Genomic DNA, 19,541 nt, shown 5'->3' on the forward strand with positions numbered 1-19,541 from the left:
GCATGTATTTGCCCTCACCTAGACTGTGGAAAGAGCTTTCTACGTAGTATTGCTAGCCCCACCCTCCAGGTCATGCTGCTCTTCTGGAACCTCGGCTTTCGTTTGTCATTTTCCAGCCCCAGAGCTTTTAGTGCTCCCCATTGCCTATCAAATTAAAAACATTCATTTCTTCTTAATATGATTGAACGATTAAATTGTATGGTCTGTGAATTATAGGCCAATAAAACTATTCTTAATGAAACAAAAAAACCCCACCCAAACCCATGTTGTATTTTAGCATTTATTATGACAAGGCTTCATCTACCTTCTACTTCCACATACCCTCACAGTCTAGCAAAACTCACTACTCACTGTCCTCACGAGATGTTTGACTGGCTTTCCAACCTGCGCACTTCCCCTCAACTTGTTTCCTCCCTTTGTAATACTTTTCATCCATCCCATTTCCACCAAGTGAGGGTCTACCTAGCTATCCCCCAGGGTCAACTTCAGATTCACCTTTTCTAAGCTAGGCTTCTCCCCACCCTTGTTGGATGTGACTTGTCCCACTGAGCCACTATGGTACCTTCTATTTCCTGAATTATTCTATTGTACCATCCCCCCCCCCCGTTTGTCTTATGCTACCCACTAGATTTGACAACTCACTAAGTCAATGGAGATGACTCACTTAAGTGTCTTATTTATCTCTACTCCACCTGCACTACCGAGCTCAATGCCTGCATATAAAATGCACATAATTATTGAAGTGTCTCTGAGGAGTTTTGAAGGAGGATAAGAAAGACAGTGAAGAAGTTCATGGCTCCTAAAAGGGTGGCTTCACCAAGAAATAGCATCACAGGATCCTGGAGAGCAACTTCAGAGCCCGTATTTATTTTTCTAAGATGGTAGCTTGGGGAAAGTATCTTGGCAATGAATGGAAAACTGGGAAATAGGGAAGGAGGGCTACTAGTCCAGAGGGCCAGCTTCCATTTGGATAAAATGTTGTCCTGAGGACCATGAAACCACCGACTGCCTGGGAACCCTGTAAAGGTCTCCAGGTCTGGGAATGCTACAGTGTTAGATAAGATCACTGGGCCAGAGAAGTCTCTCAACAGGCCAGTACATTGATGACAAAACTAACTGCCTGTGTCACCATTCTGGCTTCCCTATGGCCATCAGGCAGGGGTCAGACAAGCCTCTCTGGTGCATCCAAGCAGCCCTCCCATGTCTCTCTTTCTCTCCATGCTGGGTTCAATCATTCCTTATCATGACCACACAGAGCTCACAGACGATATTCACAATTCATGGGGCTCCTGAGGTATATGTTAACATGTTTCTAGTCAGGGTCAACACACAGTAAAGACACAGTCACCGCTCTCCTCAGGCGGCAGTTAAATGGTTGTTTCTCAGCCGTGTGCTCCCTTGGCCTTGGTAGCTAGGCTGCCTGTCCCTCTGCCCCTCAGGTCAGTAGTGTCAGGTCAGATGAGGAGAAGGGACCCATGGTGTTGGCACTGCTCCCCTGAGCCTCTGTGCCACCACCATCTGTGACGCAGCTGGTCTCAGCGGCTGCCCCGCCAGCAGCCGGAGCTCTTGTACATGTTCGTCCAAGGTCTTTGGGGTTTCTTTCTTTTCTCCTGCTGCTTCAGAGATGGCTCATCCTCCTGCCCCATTTTACAGCCAGGGCGCCCGTCACAAAAACTAATCAATCCCCTCTCTTCGTGTTACACACGTCCTATTTGCATAGTCCCGCCCAATCACCTGGTGAGAGTTACAGAGAAACATCCTAAGACGCTTCACTCCACCCCAGGTAGAATGCTCACAGTGTTCCGATGTAGTAGATGTAGTAAATGTAGAGTGCCAGGCTGGTTGACATCAAGAGGAGTGGAGGAGGAAGAGAGAGGTCTGGGCTGGCCATATAAACAAACGAGGGAGTAGCATTGGCAGCCAAGCCATGAGAATGGGTGTCAGCCAGGGAGGGGCAGTAGACAAGAGATAAGGTTTCAGGACTGAGCTTGAGCTAACGTGTCAACATTCAGAGGTCACAGAGCAGCGGAGGAGGCAGCAGCGCAGAAGACTGAACAGGAACAACCAGTAAGGGAAGAGTCAACCAAGTTGGGTGTGTTGGTCTGGAAGCAAAACTAAAATGTAGTCCAAAGAGGAGCTGCTGCTCAAGAGCTTGACTGCTAGTCAAAATGTCTGCTGCTCACTCGTCACTCCACCGGAGGAAGATGCGGCGGTGTACTTCTCTAAGGACGACAGTCTTGGAAACCCTATGAGGAAGCTCAGTGTCCTATAGGGTCAACGTGGTGGCCAGAGGGTTGTGACCATGCAGCCAGCCTGGATGTTGACCTCATCGATAACAGAACCAACCACCGAATGACCATGGATCTTCTTGAGGACACTGTTTGAGCTGAAATGATCAGCTGGCTCAAATGTTGCTTACAGGTCAAGTAAGAGGAGACTCAATAAATGACCTTTGACTTGAGCAACCTGGGGGTCGTTGGTGACATTGACAAGAGCAGTTTCAATGGAGTGGTTTGATACAAACCTAGCTGGAGAGAGTTTGAGAATGGGAGAAGACTGGAGAGGTGCAGTACAGATGACTCTTTGGGTAAAGAAGTTACCCATGGGCCGGGGGGAGGTTGGCATTCGGGTATGGGCATCGTGTCTTCATCAGTTTACGGAAAATTTAACTTGTGACATCCCACTTTCCAATAGTAACACCCTCCCCCCATTTTTTAACGAGCTTCAGCTATTTTATGTCTGGCACTTTTTGTTCCCGAAGAGGGAAAATTAAAATAAAATTTAAAAAAAAAACAATCATTGCCTTCAGTGATTTTGTTATTGCAAGTTTTGTAATCAAACTCCTGTCTCGGAACTTTATAGACATGCAAGTACTCGGACATATCCCAAGAAAGCGAACTCATTGTTCTCAAGTTGAGTATTGTAACTTCCTGATAAATGAACAGCCACTCATTCCAAATGTCTCATTATTGATTTAGAGTGATGTCTTACTTGATCTTAGCCAAAGGCCGAGACGCGATTACAGTGACTTCTTTCCCTCCATCGTAGCCACCTCTGGCTCGACTCAATGTTTACATGTGACTTCTCGATGTAGTGAAAATTTAACTACCACCTTCTAACTTGTAGGCAGATTCCTGATGTCAACAGTTGGGTACTGAATTTCAGAAAATGTTAAACTGGATGAAAAGTAGAGCAGGGAAAGTTGTCGATTAGACCCGCTAGCCTATGGGATCTGAGCAGGGCAGGGTCAAGTTCATACGCAGATTCACAAGGGTGCTATAAAGCACAATGATTTGATACTTGTGTTGTGATGTCATTTTGTGGGAACATTAAAGCCAAGAGCCCTACCACCCATGGGCAATGCCAAGTTCCCAGAAGGGCTGTTTCTCAGAGCCAAAGCTCCAAAGATGCCAGTCAACCCATGCTGATACTTGGTCTCATGTTATTTCTCCATTTTATGCTTAATTTGCTCCTTTTGGTTTTATGCATTTGGACACAGCCACGTGTGCATGGGGATTTCCCCATAGTCCTTTAAATGCTATAAAACTTTCATATAGGGAGATAAAAACAATAATAAGCCATGCCTCCAAGCCCTCCCATTTTCTTCCTGACTCGAGTTAGACACTGATTTGGATTTCCAAGTATTTGCACTGCTTTAAATGCCTCGAACCCTTTCTTACCAAGGCACGGAGTCCCCAGAGGTCGCACAAAATGGCACCACTGCCATGCTTAACAACCGCCACAAAGCCCTCACGAGCCGACACAATTGTAAAAGGCTCAGAAAAGAGCCCAGAGAGATGCCCGAGTCCCGATTCTAGGCATCCAATCCTGCAATGCCTTTCGGAACACCTGAAATAGTGCTTCCGAAGTCCGCTGGGTCGTTCTGTTTGCAACCGAATTGCCTTTCCTGAGCTTCCCAGTTCCCTGAAAACCTTTGAGCGTCTTTAACATATGAAGTTCCACAAAAATACCTTCAAAACAGATGACTTCTAATTATGCTTAATATTTGTTTGCTGTGTTGTTGAATGAACCACATGGGCTTTTAAAAAAATCACTGAACTGTATGTCAGTATCCCAAATTTTAAGTGTACAAATGAAATGGAAAACATTTATTACACAAATTTAATTACAATTCTAGGAAATAAACATGCAAATTAGATAGAGTTCAATTTGCAGATGCTAATCCTCATCCCTGATCTTTCTTTCCTTTCTGATTCTCAGTCTGTGTGTCTCCTGGGTCCCAGGGTGCCAGGCAGCAAGAGGTTTGGTTCTTCACAGTCGGAGGATCACTGTTTTAAGGAAGTGTTATATTCAGCACATCTGGCATAGTAGCAGTAAACAAACATTATAGACTTTGTAACACTTTTGTGCAGGTGCCTCTCCCAGACTTGATTAGGTCTCTGCCTTCTAAGCCTCTACCTTCATTACACCTGAAATGACCCATCTCGACTATGGAGGGGTCCCTAGACAGAAGTTATGAATTAATGTTTCAAAAAACAAACTCCAATTGAGCCCAATTCCGGGGAAAATAAGGACTGGCAAAACAATGTGATCCCGGGGCTTAAATTACATTTCGCCTGACAAAGGACAGCCTCCTTTATGACTGTCTTCTCCTTTTTTTTTTACCCCCCTCAAGGCGCCCCACCCATAAAGAGTTGCCAATTCAAGTTGCAGCAGGACCAAGGTCGCTTTTGGACACAGACGCAGTTGGGGGTGGGGGTGGAGAGGGGGGCAGCGGGCGGGGGCGGGCGGCGTGGGGAGAATAACTGTTTGGTCCTGCAGACATCTGTTTCTCATCTCCGTTTGCTGTGGCAAAGGAGAAGAAAGTCTTTTGCAAAACGGTGGGAAAGGCACCGTGTTTTTTGTTTCTTTTCTCTGAAACACACACACACACACACACGCACGCACGCACGCACACACGCACACACACACACACACACAGCATCTCCCAAGGTTGCAGAGTGAACACAATATTCGGCAGGAGCCAAGCCCCCGAGGCTAGGGCGGGAGCCCGGAGCGCGTGGGGTCTGGTCTGCGGGCTGGAGCTGGGCCCGCGTGTCCCCGGGCACCGGGAGGGGAGCGGAGGGGAGGGGTGGGGGGAGGAGGGAGGGCGGGCGGGAAGGAGGCCGGGGGCGGGTTGGGGTGGGGGTGAGGGGAAGGCGCCCCGTGTGCTGCCTTAGGAGCGGCGGCGGCGGCGGCGGGAGCAGAGGGAGGGCGGGAGGGCGGGAGGACGGGCGGGCGCGCTTGTCATGTTCCCTCTCTCACCCTGGGGGCATCCTGCAGAACCTCTCCTCGGAAATCCACGGGGAAATGGCAAACAGGATTGACGGGTTTCACACGCTCCTCGCTAGACAGAGCCGCTCATTACCATAACCGTCTGCAGCGACGGCGGCGCAGCGCCCCAGACGCGGCGGCGGGACCTGCCGGGACCCTCGCCCGCCGCGCACCAGCGGCCACCGCCGACCGGGCCGCCGGGCCGGGACCCGCGCGAGCGTGCACCGGTGGCCGGGCTGGCGCGGCGCCCGGAGCGGACTCGCCGCAGCTCGAGCGCTGACCCCGCGGTAAGAGAGCGGCCGGCCGCGGACCGCGGGGGCGGGCGGAGGGCGAGGGTCGGTGCCCGGGGGCGAGGGCGAGGGCGAGCGCTCGCGCCAAGCGGCATCTCCGCGGCCTCCGGCGCCGCCGCCCGCCGCCGTGCCCGGGAGTGGCCGCGCGGACCGGCTCGCTGCGGCCGGGGCGGAGTCGGGGCCCCGGCGCGGGGCTTTCCCGGGACCGGCGTGCGCGGTGGCGCCCGTGCCCGGGCGGGAATCGCGGTGGCTCCTGGGGTCGCCAGCGCGGACCCGCGCGGGTCCAGGGGCGGGTGGGGACCGGGCCGCTGCTGGGAGCACAGCCTGCTCGGTCTCCCTTTTTCGTTCCCCAACCCAGCGGACCGGGGTCCCCCAGGGAGCTCCCCCAGGTGCGGGCGCCCGGCCCTGGGCAGGTGGGGAGGGCGGGACTGGCGTTGTCAGGAGCGCGCGCTGGCAAGGAAAAGGGATCGCTGCGGGAGCTGACACCGTCTGTCCCCCGCCACCTCAACCCCCGCACCCTCCACCCGGCAGCCGAGTCGCGCGGCGGGCGGCGGCGGCTCCTCTGTCCTCAGCTCACCTCCCCGGCGGGCTGAGCCCGCTGCCCGCCGGGTCCACGCCTCCGCCTGTCCCCTCCCGGCTGCCCGCCCACCTCCGCGGCCTGCGCAACTTTCCCGAGCGCCGGGCGAGGGCCGCCGGCGCGGGGAGAGCGGCCCCAGGGCTCGGGGCGGCGCGGGCAGTGCCCTGGCGGCCGCGGCTCTCGGGGCGCAAAGGGCGCTCGCACAGCCGCGGACTGCCAGTGGGTTTGGCAGGCGAGCGCGGGCATCTGCCGCGGGCTGGAGCGCGGGGGCCCGGGGCCAGCCTCGTCGAAGCCCTGCCAGCCGCCGTGAGTCATTTCCTTGGAATTCTACCTTTGGTGTTTATTTCCCTTAGAAGGAAACTCGGTTAAAAAAAAAGGCACAAGAAGAAGAAAGGAAGAAAGAATAGTCATAACGCTTATTCTTCGGTGGAAGAGGCACTCCGCTCCTCACGGCGTAAAGACAACTTGCCCTTTGTTCCCAGACACTTGGGGTGTTGTTTACTTTCTCCTGCGGACGGCGGCCTGGCGGGCGCTGCTGGCTACCCTGGTGTGGGGGTCAGAGACTGCAACACCAATCCCCCCGCCCCCACCGCGCGTGTGTGTGTGTGTGTGTGTGTGTGTGTGTGTGTGTGTGTGTGTGTGCGCGCGCGCGCGCGCGCGCGCGCGCAGGGGCCCCTTGCCCCCCCACCCTCTTCCCCCCCAGGGATCGGTCTAGAAACCTCAGACCTTCTTACAGGATCTGGTTTGGGGCGGACCCAGCGCCAGACCCCGGGGACCCAGGCAGCCCCTGACTCTGCTCAGACCCAGCAGCAAGCTACAGCTGAGAAATGTATTTCCCAGAGCAGACAGGTGTACTGCAGGAACTGGCAGGAAGTGGCTGCTTAGAAGGATGGAAAGATTTTATTCTGCCCATCCAACCGTCGACACCTCTAATACCCAAAGCTGGAGCAGCTGTTACAATCTGGTCGATGGCAGGGCGTGATTCCACCTGGGCAAAGCATTGGAGACTGGCAGCTCCAATGAGAGACTGGAAATAGCAGCCTTTATTTCCCCTCCTTTGTAGTATTGGAATCTGACCTCTAGCTGCTCTGAATATTCAGAACCGAGTATTCTCCTATTTCCAGTGGATGAGGTAGAGAGGAGGCCAAACACACACACACACACACCCCATTAGATTAAAGGTGCCATGGCCATGGAATTTGGGGTGTCCTTTGTGGGGTGTCAGTTGGCATGACAATGACTCGGGAAAGAACAAGTCCAACTTACCTGGAAAAAGCAAATATGTAGAAATGCCAGCTAACTTCCCTGTGAACATGTGCTGTGAAAGCTTGACATTTTAGCCCTCAGCCTTTTGGGGATGCTGGATGTGTCATTTGACCACATCCACTTACCTGACCCGATAGACATGGAGGAGCCTCAGGGTAAAGGGTGAAAGGTTTTTGTTGTTGTTTGAAGATGCTGTACTGGCACGCTTTCCCACTCACCTTTGGATCCACTAACCTCTGATGTCAAAAAGAAAGACAAGAACAAATTGCATTCCAAATATAAATCTTTGTGCCTCTGTATAATATTAATAGCACATAAGTTGGTGGGCTTAAATTTCTGAATTCAGTAGCAGAATGATACACTTCATCCTTTCACAAAGAGTGGGTAGCTTGGACCTGCACATGTACCATAAAGAACCTCATGAAACATTGGTGCTTGACACTGCACACTCCAGTGTGTGTGTGTGTGTGTGTGTGTGTGTGTGTGTGTGTGTGTGTGTGAGAGAGAGAGAGAGAGAGAGAGAGAGAGAGAATGTTAAAGGTGTCTTCTGAACGTAACATTCCGAGTTGGGCTGCTAACCAAAAGTTCAGTAGTTCAAAACCACCAGCTGCCCTCCAGGAGAAAGACGAGGCTTCCTATTCCCCAGTGACAGGCTTGGAAACCCACAGGGGAAGTTCTTCCCCGTGCCTTACAGGGTGGCTTTGTCGGAATGGACTGGATGGCAGTGAGTGAGTGTATGTTTTAAATAGATGAAGAATGCAAAAATCTCCCAGCCCCCAAAGAATTCCCAGTCATTCATGTTTTATTCAGACTTCCATAAATCACTTTCAGAATTTAGCCTTTCCAGCTCAGGATTTTGTGTGTAAAGGTTTTCAAATTTAAAAAGAGAGGGAAAAAATCCACTGTAATTCTATATTGTAAAGAAAAGAAAAAGATGAGGTCAAAAAATAATTATACCAAGTTTCAAGTTCACATGCAAAATGATGGAATTAAAGATGCTGGAATTAATAACAACTCAAAACACAGAAAAATCTGCAACAATCAAAAAAGTTCCAACAGTAAGTCATTAAAGTATAGACCAACTCTTGACTAATGTAAGACAGCAGAGACCATAGAAGGGCGGATTAAACAAAGGTAGTTGCTGCTAGAGCCCTGTGCTTTCCTTTCTTCAGGGACATGTGGTCCTCAACATGTTTTTGTTTATATGTAATAAGAGTTCTGTGTAATGAAGTTGCAGGTAATAAAAGGCAAAAAGATGGAATCTGGAGTGAGTGTAAGTTTTTAGCTGGAAAAGATTGTTGGAGCCCTTAGGAGGGGACTACTGAATCTGATAAAAACGCTCTGACCCATTTGCTCCTGGAAATAGCATTACCTGATAGAATTATCTCTTAGAATCGGTTAAGATATTGAACCAGTTCATGAGAGTCTTCCAGGGAATAAATTCTCATAAGCCTTGCTGAGTGTGAGGGAGGGGTAGTAGCCAGAATGACTTGGTTGGTTAACTCCATGCCAGCTCAAATTTTTGGTTGATGGCTCAAAGGGCCAAGTAAGTGGCATGCCTCCCCAGGTCTTTATAGAAAACTAATTGAACTTTCCCCTCCTCTGGTGATGAGATGTTTTAACGAGTCCTTGCTACTGTCTCTGTAGAGGTGCCCTAGGGCATCTTGAAAGAGAAGGGGTAACTGACCTAGCAGTCTACCTCAGCCTCATGCCAGCCACTGACAGGGCACCTTCTCAGCCCTTCAGAAGGTTGTTTGAAGGAGCCTGGCTGCATTCTTTAGGGTGGCTGAGACAGGCTTGGGCACCTCAAAGAGAAAACTGGGTTAAGGATGGAGTCACTGTGGCCAGGAGCTCCTCTGTTAGCCACCAGGACCCTGTCACTTTCCTTCCCCTGGAAGTGAATAGGCCCTGTTACCCTGTTAGAACATGTAGGTAATGATAGTCTCCATCAGACAATGGCAGATTCACCCTTTCCTCCCCCCACCCCCGAAAGTCTTACAAGCTGTATAATTTGAAGGAGAAAGCAAGAATTAGACCCTTGTGTCTATTTGAAAGACAGACAATCTGAAGAAAGCAGGCCTGACATCACTCTTGTTGACAGTTCTGTAAACCACAAGGTGGGCTCCAGGCGGTGTTGGTCTCCTGAAGGAATTGGCATTCAGACGGCTCTGTTGAGGTGGTCTCTATCACCAGTGATCTGTGGCCCCCAGGCCTCCTGGCTAATACCAAATTCTGCTGTGAATTCACTTTCTGAAATTGGTTGTTGTTTTGTTTTACCTTGGTAACCACATATGCAACGAAGCGCTGGCCCCGCCAACCACCTTCACAGGAACCCTCCATTCACATGAGTGAGGGTCATCGTGTGGCCCTCGCCACCAGCCATCTGCCCTAAGTCGCGAGTTTCCCTTGCCCTTTCCCGCGAGTAGCCAATATGAACTCACTTTTGACCCTACCCTAAGCCCTGCTTAGAACCAAGCAAAAATGTAAGGCCCCCCCACTGCCTATCGTGTGCAAGGCTGCCCACTCCTGCGGGCCTGGGTTCCAGAGTGAACCAGAATGAAGGGCCTCCTGGAAAGTTCCTGTCTGGTGTCTGGGCGTGTGGAGCGGTGTTGGCCGCCTCTGGCTCCTGTTTAATATTCCGCCTGCTCTGCTGATGTTGTGCTTGGCTCCTGCGGGACTGCAACGCACGGCTGCTCCTGGAGCCAGTTTCCGGTCTTCATCTCAGTGTTTGGACTGGGGATCTGGGCTGGTGGGAACAGCTACCAGCGTCTCCTGGCTTGACTTTGGCAGAAGGATAGAGGGGACCCAGAATGTTGTAGAGGGCCTGGACCTGCAGGCACACACGGAGGAGAGGCTGGGGGCTCTGTGAGCTTGAGCTCATTTGGGATGAAGGTGGAGGCCCCCACCCCCCTGTTTTTTTTTTCTTTCCTTTTTGATTGATTAGTAGGTTGTCATCAAAGGGAACTCTCAGGGGATTGACTAGAAAATTGATTTTTGTAACCCCTTATTCATAGAAAGGACACGCACGGGTTTCAGCCCTGCCTCTGAGCGGTACATTTTCTGCAGGAAGGTCATGAGGAAAACTGTGTTTAGGAGGCGAAGCAGCTGTCTCTGAGAGGCTGAGGGGACTTGGAGAACAATAAGAAAGGGGGTTTTAAAGAACCGCCCCGAAATGCAGCTTGCTGCACACACAGGCTGAGCTAATAGCGGTAAGAGAGTTTGCGGAGGTCTCCTTGGAAAAAATAATCAACGGTGTCAGGGGGAGGGGGGCCTGAGAAGGAAAAGTTTCCTCAAAGCGAAGGAATGAGGCCCTGGACTTGACCCTGATGAAGCCTATTTCTCTCCCCTCTCCTCCCTACCCGCACCTTTTTTTTTTTTTTCCCAGATCCGAGGCTGTCAGAGATGACTCTGGTTCTGTCCATGAATAGATTCTGCGAGCCCATTGTCTCAGAAGGAGCTGCTGAAATTGCCGGGTACCAGACGCTATGGGAGGCTGACAGCTATGCAGGCCCTGGTGGCCCAGGACCAGCGCAAGCCCCTCTGCAGGGAGACCGGGGGGCTGGTCCCCCACTGGCAGGTAATGCCCTGGACTGTCCCCTGCTGCCCTCTGTGGCCAGACTGGCAGGGAAGAGGTACTGTATCTCAGGGGACTTATGAGTGGAAAGACTTTGAGCTTCAGGGATTTCCCTGGCTGTCTAAGTGCCTCTCATAATCCAGCCCAGGGCTCCAGGGGCAGGACCAGAAGGGATATTTAAATGGCAACCAAACTTGCATCTACATGTGCTGCTGCTTCAGGTATAAGTCACGCGTCTCTAGTTCGAAGAAAACCAAACCAGATTTTCAAGCTCTGGATCTAGGCTCGGGCTTTCTGGTCTGTGAGACCCCATGGCTTTACAATGAAATCCCATCCCATGAGACATAAAGAGTCTACCCCTTTGGGCCACACTCTGTGGATTGATTTCTCTCCCTGCCCCCTTTTATTTTTATTAAGCATACAATTGGCTTTGGTATTATGAGGGGCGGGTTTCTTTTCAGCCAAGGAGATAGAAATATTTGTTCCTGACTCTCTATTCTTACAGTCTAAGTTCCTCTGGTGTTTTTTTCCTACAGTAGCTGCGATGGAAGAAAACTAAACTGTAAAACAGCAGCTCGGGGAAGTTTGCTTTACTCAAACAGGGATAAACCCTCTGAGCTTTAAAAAAAATAAAACCCTCAGACTTGATTTTCATTCCTGGTTAACATTTTGGAGCGTGAACTTGACTTTTCGTTGTCGAGTACTTTCCAGTAGTTTTAAAAGTTTAAAAGTATACCTTCCTTAACTGAACGAGGCACTAGCCCATCAAAACACCAATGTGGGTGTGCTAGGCCAGAGCCAATCATATTTTTAAATTGGCTAAATCGGTTAAAGATGTTAAAGGTGTGTGCATTTCGATCGTGGCATTATATTCTCCTGGATTTAAGTCAACAGTCTGCATTAAGCGATCATACTACCTCAGAGATGTTGCACCCTTTCGGTGTATGGATTTTTGCTGTGCATAGAATTAAGATCCTGGTCACCAGTAAACCATGAGCATAGTCGTTTTTCTCTATAATTGGCTAGGAATCAACCTGGGTCACAGGATTCTGTAAGACAGCAGCTACAAAGACAAATGTTTATTTTTTAATCACCACATGCACAGACAAACAACGCAACCTAGTTATCTTCTTGGAAGAAGGAAACGAAAGTATTTTGTTTGGAGAACCTCTGGCAAACCGCATGTCATTTGTCCTATCTGATTGATTACCACAGGATCACATTACCGGGGAATTTCAAATCCTCTAACAACATCCAAGATCACATACTTTAAGAGGAAGTATGTGGAAGAGGAGGATTTTCACCCACCACTCAGCAGCTGCAGCCATAAAGTATGTTGTTTTTCTTTTAAATGGTCATTATTTTTATTAAGAGTTTAAGATACTTAGCAACAGTTGCTTGATTCATTTCCAGAAATTAACTTGTTCCACCCAAGCAATGAACATGAGCCATTCCGAACAGGGCCACATTCATCACTGTCACTTTTTTAGGGGTCCTGTGTTTGGGGGTTGTTGGTTTTTTTCTGTGAAGTAGTTTAAGAAGGAACCAGCAAGAGCTCCTGTACTCAGAAAAAAACCAAAACAAAACATAATTTAAGAATCCAAGGAATGCCTTTTGCCTTCGGGTTTCATTTTCCTCAAGAGGCATGGAGAATTAACATTCTCCTGCGCTCTCAGGTGCCCACCCAGAAATGTAGTTGTTCCATTCTGACCCGTTTTCCTCCCGGAGCTCGGCCTGCTCTGTGCATGCTGGGGGCTCATTTGGGGCTTTTCCTGGCCTCGTAACGGTGGACTCACAATTCCATCAGTGTGTGCATGAGAAAAGGAACACGCGCGGGATTGTGCATTTGTTACCTATGAACCACCCCCAGAAGGCAACTGTGACTGAGTTGATTCCGATGTTTAGCGACCTTGGGCAGAGTTCTCTGACAATACATCTCTACTGGCACAGCCAGCCTCTTCTTTCTCCCAAGGAGCACCTGGTGGGTTTGGCTTGCCCACCCGTGCTTATCCCACGGGAGCACCTGGGCTCTTTTTGGACTCATTCTCAAAAAACAGGACCAAAGTCAACTTTTTATTCTGATGTAGAAGAAGCAAACAGCGGGATCGGGCAAATGGGTAGAATTCCGACACTGGCCATCTAAAGTGTGTGACATAGCCATTCTTTTTCTTGACGATGATCTTTCAGAGCTGGCTGCTGAGTCAATACTCGTGGCATGCACACCAAACAAACAAGAAACCAAGCCAGGTGCCAACTCATGCTGGCCCCAAGTGCGTCAGGAAGGCTTGTTCTGCAGGGTTTTCAGTGACTGATTTTTCAGAAGTTGGTCACCTGGCTCTTCTTTCCATGGACCTCTGGGTGGAGCTGAACCTCCTTGTCCTTTGCCCCGATTACACCACCCAGGGATAACCCAGACCTTAGGTGCATGACATGCTCAGAGCGTTTCTAATTCGCCCTCAGTCCTGCGGGCGACGCTCATCGCGGCATCTGGATGCCTAGGCAGATGCCTTCCCTACGGAGGTCCTGCCTGTCGTCAACCTCAGCCGCTTTCGTTCACAGCTCTTCAAGTTAAGTCCCAGCTTCTGAGGTGAAGCTGCCAGCTTGCTTCTTTTTTTCTGACCTGAAAGTGCTGTCCCTGGGGACCCAAGCAGTCTGTTTCCTTTTTACTTCCTGCACTGTGGTTGTAGCAGTTTGTCAACTGCTCCCGGAATGACACCAGCCGCCACACAGGAGTAGGTCCTCTTGTTGTGTCTTTGCTCAGTGCCCAAAGGAGGCCGGGACTGGTCCTGCAAGGGACACGTCCTAGCAGAGTTTGAGCCTCATGCGGTATTGGTGTCTTCCTTCGAGCAGGCATGATTGCAAGTGCACAACACAGAGACGTCAAGGGAGGCAGGACTGAGAGCCCGATCGCGTGCTCCTTGAGGGCTGGGCCAGCATGGAAGGACACGCATTATGATCTGCCACTTGGCATCTTCCAAACACATCTTCTTGAGGCATCTTCTGTATATGTACTTTATGCTAGGCTGATAAGCAGAAGGTCGGTGGTTCGAACTTGCCAGCCGCTCTGCAGGAGAACATGTAGCAGTCTGCGTTTGTACCGATGACCAAAACCAAGGGCCAAACTCACTGCCATCAAGTCGATTCTAACTCCCAAAGGACAGAGTAGAGCTGCCCACTGTGAGTTTCTGAGATTGTCACTTTTTACAAGAGTACAAAGCCTCATCTTTTCCCCCTGGAGCCGATGGTGGTTTTGATCTGCTGACCTTGCCGTTTACAACCAAATGCACCACCAGGGCCGGGGTATTTCTGTTGTGTCCTAAAAGGTTGCTATGAATCAGAATCTATTCAGTGTCAGTACTCACTACCATCAAGTCGATTCGGACTCATCGCAAGCCTGTAGGACAAGGTAGAACTGCCCCTGTGAGTTTCAGACTGTGACTCTTTATAGGAGTAGAAAGCCCTGCCTTTCTCCTGCAGGGTGACTGCTGGTTTTGAACTGCTAACCTTCTGGGTAGCACCAACATGCAATATGGTGTGTGTGTGTGTGTACATATATATAGTGTGTGTGTGTATATAGTGTATATATAAATACACACACACACAAGGAGCTTTCAAAAATTTGTGGAAAATTGCATTACTCCATTTTTTCATCAACTGTTGAAAGCTCCCTTGTCTGAATTGGAACAATTGTGAGGCTGGTGGCAGGATGTTTCATTCATGAGTCTTTGGGCTGTTAACTTCAAGGTCAGTAGTTCAAATGTACCAGCTGTTCCTTGGGAAATAGATGAGCCAGCCTTCTCCAGTAATGATTTAACGTCTCAGAAATCCTGTGGTGTAGTTCTGCTTTGTCCGAGTGGGTCACTGTGAGTTGGCATGGACTCAGTGGTGGTGGGGAGATCATCTATGTCAGAGTGGAACTGTGCTTTGGAGGCTTTTTAAGGCTGACCCTTTGGAAGTAGATCACCAGACCTTTCTTCCAGGGTGCTGTTGGCTGTATCGGGATTGCCACCCTTCCAGTTGACAGCTGAGCACCTAAACGTTTGAGCAGCCAATAAGGGGCACCCATGGCAGCACAAGTATATGGTTTCAGCTGGATGAATTTCCCCAAGGTGAACCTACTTTGAAAGTTCGCTTCCAGATCAAGATACAAAACCTTAACTCTTAACCCTTACACCCTTTCTAGTCATGACTCTAGCCCATCCCCAGAGGAATGTCTCTCCTAGCGTCTAACAGCATTTCCCTCAAGGGCCATGGATGAGGGGGCAACCCAACTTCCTGTCACTGCTGAGGCCTGCATGTGGCTGCACTCTCCCATGTTTGACCCACAGTGAGTCTGGAAGGAGACCCGTGGGCAGGCCGCGCCAGGTGAGGAAGGAGCAGCAGTGGGGGCAGCATCACATCTCAGCCCCAGAGGCAGCGAGACCCCGCCCTTCTGCTGAGCAGGGAGAGAGGCAGGCAGAGGGGCTGAGATGATGTGTGTGTCTCGTCCTTTTCCTAAGCTTTCTCTTCCTGTTTTGGTTTGTAGACCATCTCGATCTTTGAGGAGCGAGCCCACATCCTCTATATGTCCTTAGAAAAGCTAAAGTTTATCGACGACCCTGAAGTATACCTCCGAAGATCTGTCCTTATAAACAACTTGATGAAAAGGATCCACGGAGAAATTCTCATGCAGAATAACTGGTGCTTTCCTGCCTGCTCTTTCAATGGCGCCTCTGCCCAAGAATGGTTCATGGCTCAAGACTGTCCTTACCGGAAGCGACCACGGATGGCCAAAGAGGAGTGTGAAAGGTTCCATGCCTGCTGCTTTTACCAAGAGTGTGGCGGTCACTACCTAAATTTGCCCCTTTCTGTCAATGCTAATATTGGAAGTGCCTCCACTGTCTCTTCCTCCTCCTCTTCCTTTTCCTCTTCCTCTTCCTCCTCCTCCTCTTCCTCCTCCTCCTCTTCCTCTTCCTCCTCTTCTCCCCCTCTGCCTTTACCAAGTTGTTCCCACCAGGTGGATTTTGATGTCGGCAGACCACCTCTGTACAAGAGTGACGGGCAGCTAGCTGGCAGTGAAATATTCATCACTCACGCCAGGCCCCTTGGCGTTCAGGAAAAGGCCAAATTACATGATGAGAGAGCCAGCAGTGACACTGGCAGGGACGGTGGCCTCCTAAGCCATGAACCTGTGGGAAATGACCTTGCATTTGAGGGCAAAGGCCAGTTTTACGATTATTTTGAGACTGGATGTCACGAGAAAAACAATATGAGTGAGTCTTGGAAAAAGTCCGTGAGGAAAAAGGAGCCTCCGCCGAACAACAAGCTGTGCTGCAGCAAAGGGAGTAAAATATGAGCCATCTTTCCACGGGGACTTGGAAGCATGCACAGCACGATCAATTAGCTCTCATAAATTTTATTTTGAATGGATTTTATAGTTTTGTACAATGGATGAAATTATGCCATGAACACGCCGTGTCGTTGCAATGCCTGGAGAGCAGATTGCATAAAACATCTGTAGAATAGGCATCCACGAGCAACTTAACCAATGTGGTGGAGGTAGCGAGAAGGCAGCTTGACTTCATGCTTGAAAGTGTCTGTCTTCATTTCCTTACTGAAAAGATCGGTAGATTAAATTGGGAGGGGCGGACAATGTGCTCTTGTGATGTTTCCATTGCTTCACATACACACTCTTCCATCCTTGCAAGGAGCCTGTCACTAGTTAAGATCCATCGACATGTTTGACAATGAATTAGGTAGTTATTTGGTGAGCAAATCAGTATAACCAGCAAAGGAAGCCTGCTGCTTCTTTATGATACAGTATTTTTTTTCCTGAACAAATGCCTGAAGACGAGGCACTAGATGACACAGCTGCAGCGTGCTGCTCAGTATTTGTAATTCACCGTCTCGTGTGACAGATGAAATGGGATGGAACGCGACGAACTCACCTGTCTAGCGGTGGCAACCCACAATCCACGGTGAGGGCAATCCCTGCAAGTTCCTGGCTAGCCTGTGATGGGTGAGGAGGCGTTTAGAGAGGCGTTATACAGGGCGAATTTTGGTGCCTTACTTGATCTTAATTTTTGCCAGTGTGAAAATTAAGGGTAAATCAAGAGTTACAGCAGGGATTTAACACACAGAAAAAAAAATTACACACACAGGGTGGATCCATATTGTTTGAAAACTTTGAACTATCGCATTCAACTTTTGATTCAACATCTCTATTCTCCCTAAATTTATGTTCGATGCCCCGTCGCTTTGGGATCTGACTTGTTCGGAAGGGGGCGACGGGGACAATAGAGAGAGCTGTTAGAAACCAGCTTTCGCGGCTTCAGCTTTTCTATGGCCAAGATCGGTTGCTGGGGTTTGGGTTTCTTTGGGGGTTTTGGTTGTTCTGTTTCATTCTGTTTCACTGTCCGATGGAGTCCATGGACCCGTGGCATGCTTTATACTTTATCCTGGTTTTGCAACATTTCACTCCTTGAGCTTCTCAGCGCATGTGATTTTTTTTTATATGATGACTTTTGCTGTTGATTAAGAAGCACAATGTTAATAAATGATGTGGTGGTCGATAAGGTTTGATCTTAAAGAATGTAAAGACTTTAGTTTGGGCAGAGTTATTTTGGAGAAAAGGGACTGGATCTGTGAAGAGGACTGCGCATTTGGCCCATCATTTTCCACAGTATTTCTTTGGCGCATACGCCCATACGCATGTTCAGAGTTCCCCTCTGAACACCCCACGCACACACTCCAGCCAGCCCCTCCTACTAATGCGTGTTCCAGTTTGAAAGCTCACTGACTGACCCTGGCTTCCTTAAAACAAGGCTTCCCGGGAACCAAATGCCAAATGGAGGGGATCAGAAAGTCCTCCCAATTTCTCCAAGATAAAAGCTTTTTTTTAATTATTGCTATCAATATTAAATATAGGTCTCATTCATACAGTGTATGAGTAGGATCATCGTTTTGGACAATTGTCCACAAGGACCAATTTTTAAAACCGTGTTCTTGTGTTATAGCTAACTAGTCTAGGAATGTTTGTTCTTTATTTTCAATATTTGATAAACATTTGATGTTGGAAACCTAGGTGATAGATGCTTGTATATGAATGTGTTGTAATAAAGTGAGGTTTTCTTGATATATATTTATTAAAATGATCAAAATTCATTGAGATTTTGGTGTTTGCATGTTATTGGCCATGTTTCCCTTACTCTCTTCTTTCAGGGGGAAAAATAATTCAAAATGTCTTTAAACTCACATGAACAGTGGCCATACAGGACTTTTCAAAATAAAGGTTAATCTGAAGGTGTGAAGGTGTTTTAGAATGGTCCTAATTTATAGGCTTAGCATGATGCCCTACTCCAAAGGCTTACTGATCGCTTTGTAAAAGGACAAATTGTCCAGAAGATGACCCGTATCCGTGGGTTTAGAAGCTGTGGATCACTGCTGGCAGAATACCACACCATTCTGTATTGTTGTTCTCTGAAGCTAATATTTCATGTGCTAAGGGGGGGGGGGGAGAAAGCTAGCTGAAAGCCAATGAATTCGTCGTAAGAATTGAAAATCGTGCTTGCTTCGGCGGCACAGATACTAAAAGAGTTGAAAATCATGGCGCTTTAAATCTGTGGGGACCTCAGCTTTAAAATGCCTTCATCGCTGAATTTCCACAGTGCACCGGAGCAGTGGGCGCCTGCATGTGCTTAGTCGATGCCACCGGGTTGCTGCTGTTCAGGGTGAGTGGGGCCCCTGGATCTAACGGCACAAAACTTTGTTATTTTTAGCCACTGAGGTTTTTTGTTTGTTGGAAACTAGCCTGCGTGTCATTTAAGTCAGCTTCCATTTTATTTTCCTCCTTTTCTAGCCCCTCACCCAGTGTTGGCTCCATGGGTAAGACATCACGTTTTTGTTGCCAGGACTTTCCCAGCAGATTAAAAGAGTTGTTTCATTTCCCCTTCATTAAAATGTCATCCCCAAACACCTCCCCGAAGAACAGAAATGTTCCCACAGTGGCCCGTGAGTGCCGCCCCCCACCACTGCCCCGTGTGCCCAGCCCTGCCATTTCCACTTCTTAGATATTTAAGTTGCTTTCAAAGGGACCAAGTTACCTCTTCAGAGTGGGTTTATTAACTGGTGTTTGGAGCTGTATCCTGAGTGACTTGGAAAAGCTTAAGACACCCAACACCCTACATCACTGTCTGCTGTCCAGGAAGTAACACCTTTCCCACTATGCTCTGCATTAAGGAAAACCTGATACCGCAGAAGCCAGACCGAAGAAAAATCAAAGGCAATCTTTCATTGCTACTCACTTAACAAGTCTAGGTGCCTGCCAGCATTCAAATCAGTAACTGCTCTCTGAACCCTCCTTCCTAAAAGTGAGCGATCGTGGAAGATGGTCCGCCCAAGGCACTTGAAAAGGACAAAAATGACATCAAAATCCCTGTACCCTCCAAATCCTGTTATTCAATCCCTCGCCTCGAAGGAGTTTTCGAGACCGGGCTTGTGGGGCCAGGACGCAGAGGAAGGGTGACGAACACAGGGAGGCGAAGAAGCGACACATCCATCAAACATGGGGGTAAAGCATCTT

General features: G+C 49.2%; 2 protein-coding genes across 3 annotated transcripts; one reads left to right on the forward strand and one right to left on the reverse strand.

The window, feature by feature from the left end:
• Positions 1 to 4,134: 4,134 nt before the first annotated feature.
• LOC142439843 (uncharacterized) lies at positions 4,135 to 6,456 on the reverse strand. Its single transcript, XM_075542474.1, has 3 exons — positions 6,171 to 6,456; positions 5,266 to 6,067; positions 4,135 to 4,289 (listed from the first exon to the last, which is right to left on the reverse strand). The coding sequence occupies exons 1-2, from the start codon at positions 6,454 to 6,456 to the stop codon at positions 5,334 to 5,336; spliced, it is 1,020 nt and encodes a 339-aa protein (XP_075398589.1). The 3' UTR covers positions 4,135 to 4,289; positions 5,266 to 5,333.
• SERTAD4 (SERTA domain containing 4) lies at positions 5,228 to 18,128 on the forward strand. 2 transcript variants are annotated; one of them, XM_075529900.1, is made up of 4 exons: positions 5,228 to 5,561; positions 10,793 to 10,984; positions 12,197 to 12,312; positions 15,507 to 18,128. In XM_075529900.1, the coding sequence occupies exons 2-4, from the start codon at positions 10,810 to 10,812 to the stop codon at positions 16,314 to 16,316; spliced, it is 1,101 nt and encodes a 366-aa protein (XP_075386015.1). In that variant the 5' UTR covers positions 5,228 to 5,561; positions 10,793 to 10,809; the 3' UTR covers positions 16,317 to 18,128. The 2 variants fall into 2 exon arrangements, with proteins under 2 accessions (XP_075386015.1, XP_075386023.1); XM_075529908.1 differs by lacking the exon at positions 5,228 to 5,561 and adding an exon at positions 10,143 to 10,616.
• Positions 18,129 to 19,541: the final 1,413 nt, after the last annotated feature.

The sequence above is a fragment of the Tenrec ecaudatus genome, chromosome 1 (genome assembly GCF_050624435.1).
Source record: "Tenrec ecaudatus isolate mTenEca1 chromosome 1, mTenEca1.hap1, whole genome shotgun sequence".
Taxonomy (NCBI): Eukaryota; Metazoa; Chordata; class Mammalia; order Afrosoricida; family Tenrecidae; genus Tenrec; species Tenrec ecaudatus.

What these genes read in the sequence shown, in the direction of transcription:
- LOC142439843 (XM_075542474.1), bottom strand. Translation starts at nt 6,456, where the DNA reads ATGACTCACGGCGGCTGGCAGGGCTTCGACGAGGCTGGCCCCGGGCCC. An exon ending in CAGGCGGAGGCGTGGACCCG is followed by an intron (nt 6,068 to 6,170) that starts GCGGGCAGCGGG and finishes GCGGGGGTTGAG; the next exon opens with GTGGCGGGGGACAGACGGTG.
- SERTAD4 (XM_075529900.1), top strand. Translation starts at nt 10,810, where the DNA reads ATGACTCTGGTTCTGTCCATGAATAGATTCTGCGAGCCCATTGTCTCA. An exon ending in GGCTGGTCCCCCACTGGCAG is followed by an intron (nt 10,985 to 12,196) that starts GTAATGCCCTGG and finishes TGATTACCACAG; the next exon opens with GATCACATTACCGGGGAATT. An exon ending in TCAGCAGCTGCAGCCATAAA is followed by an intron (nt 12,313 to 15,506) that starts GTATGTTGTTTT and finishes TTTGGTTTGTAG; the next exon opens with ACCATCTCGATCTTTGAGGA.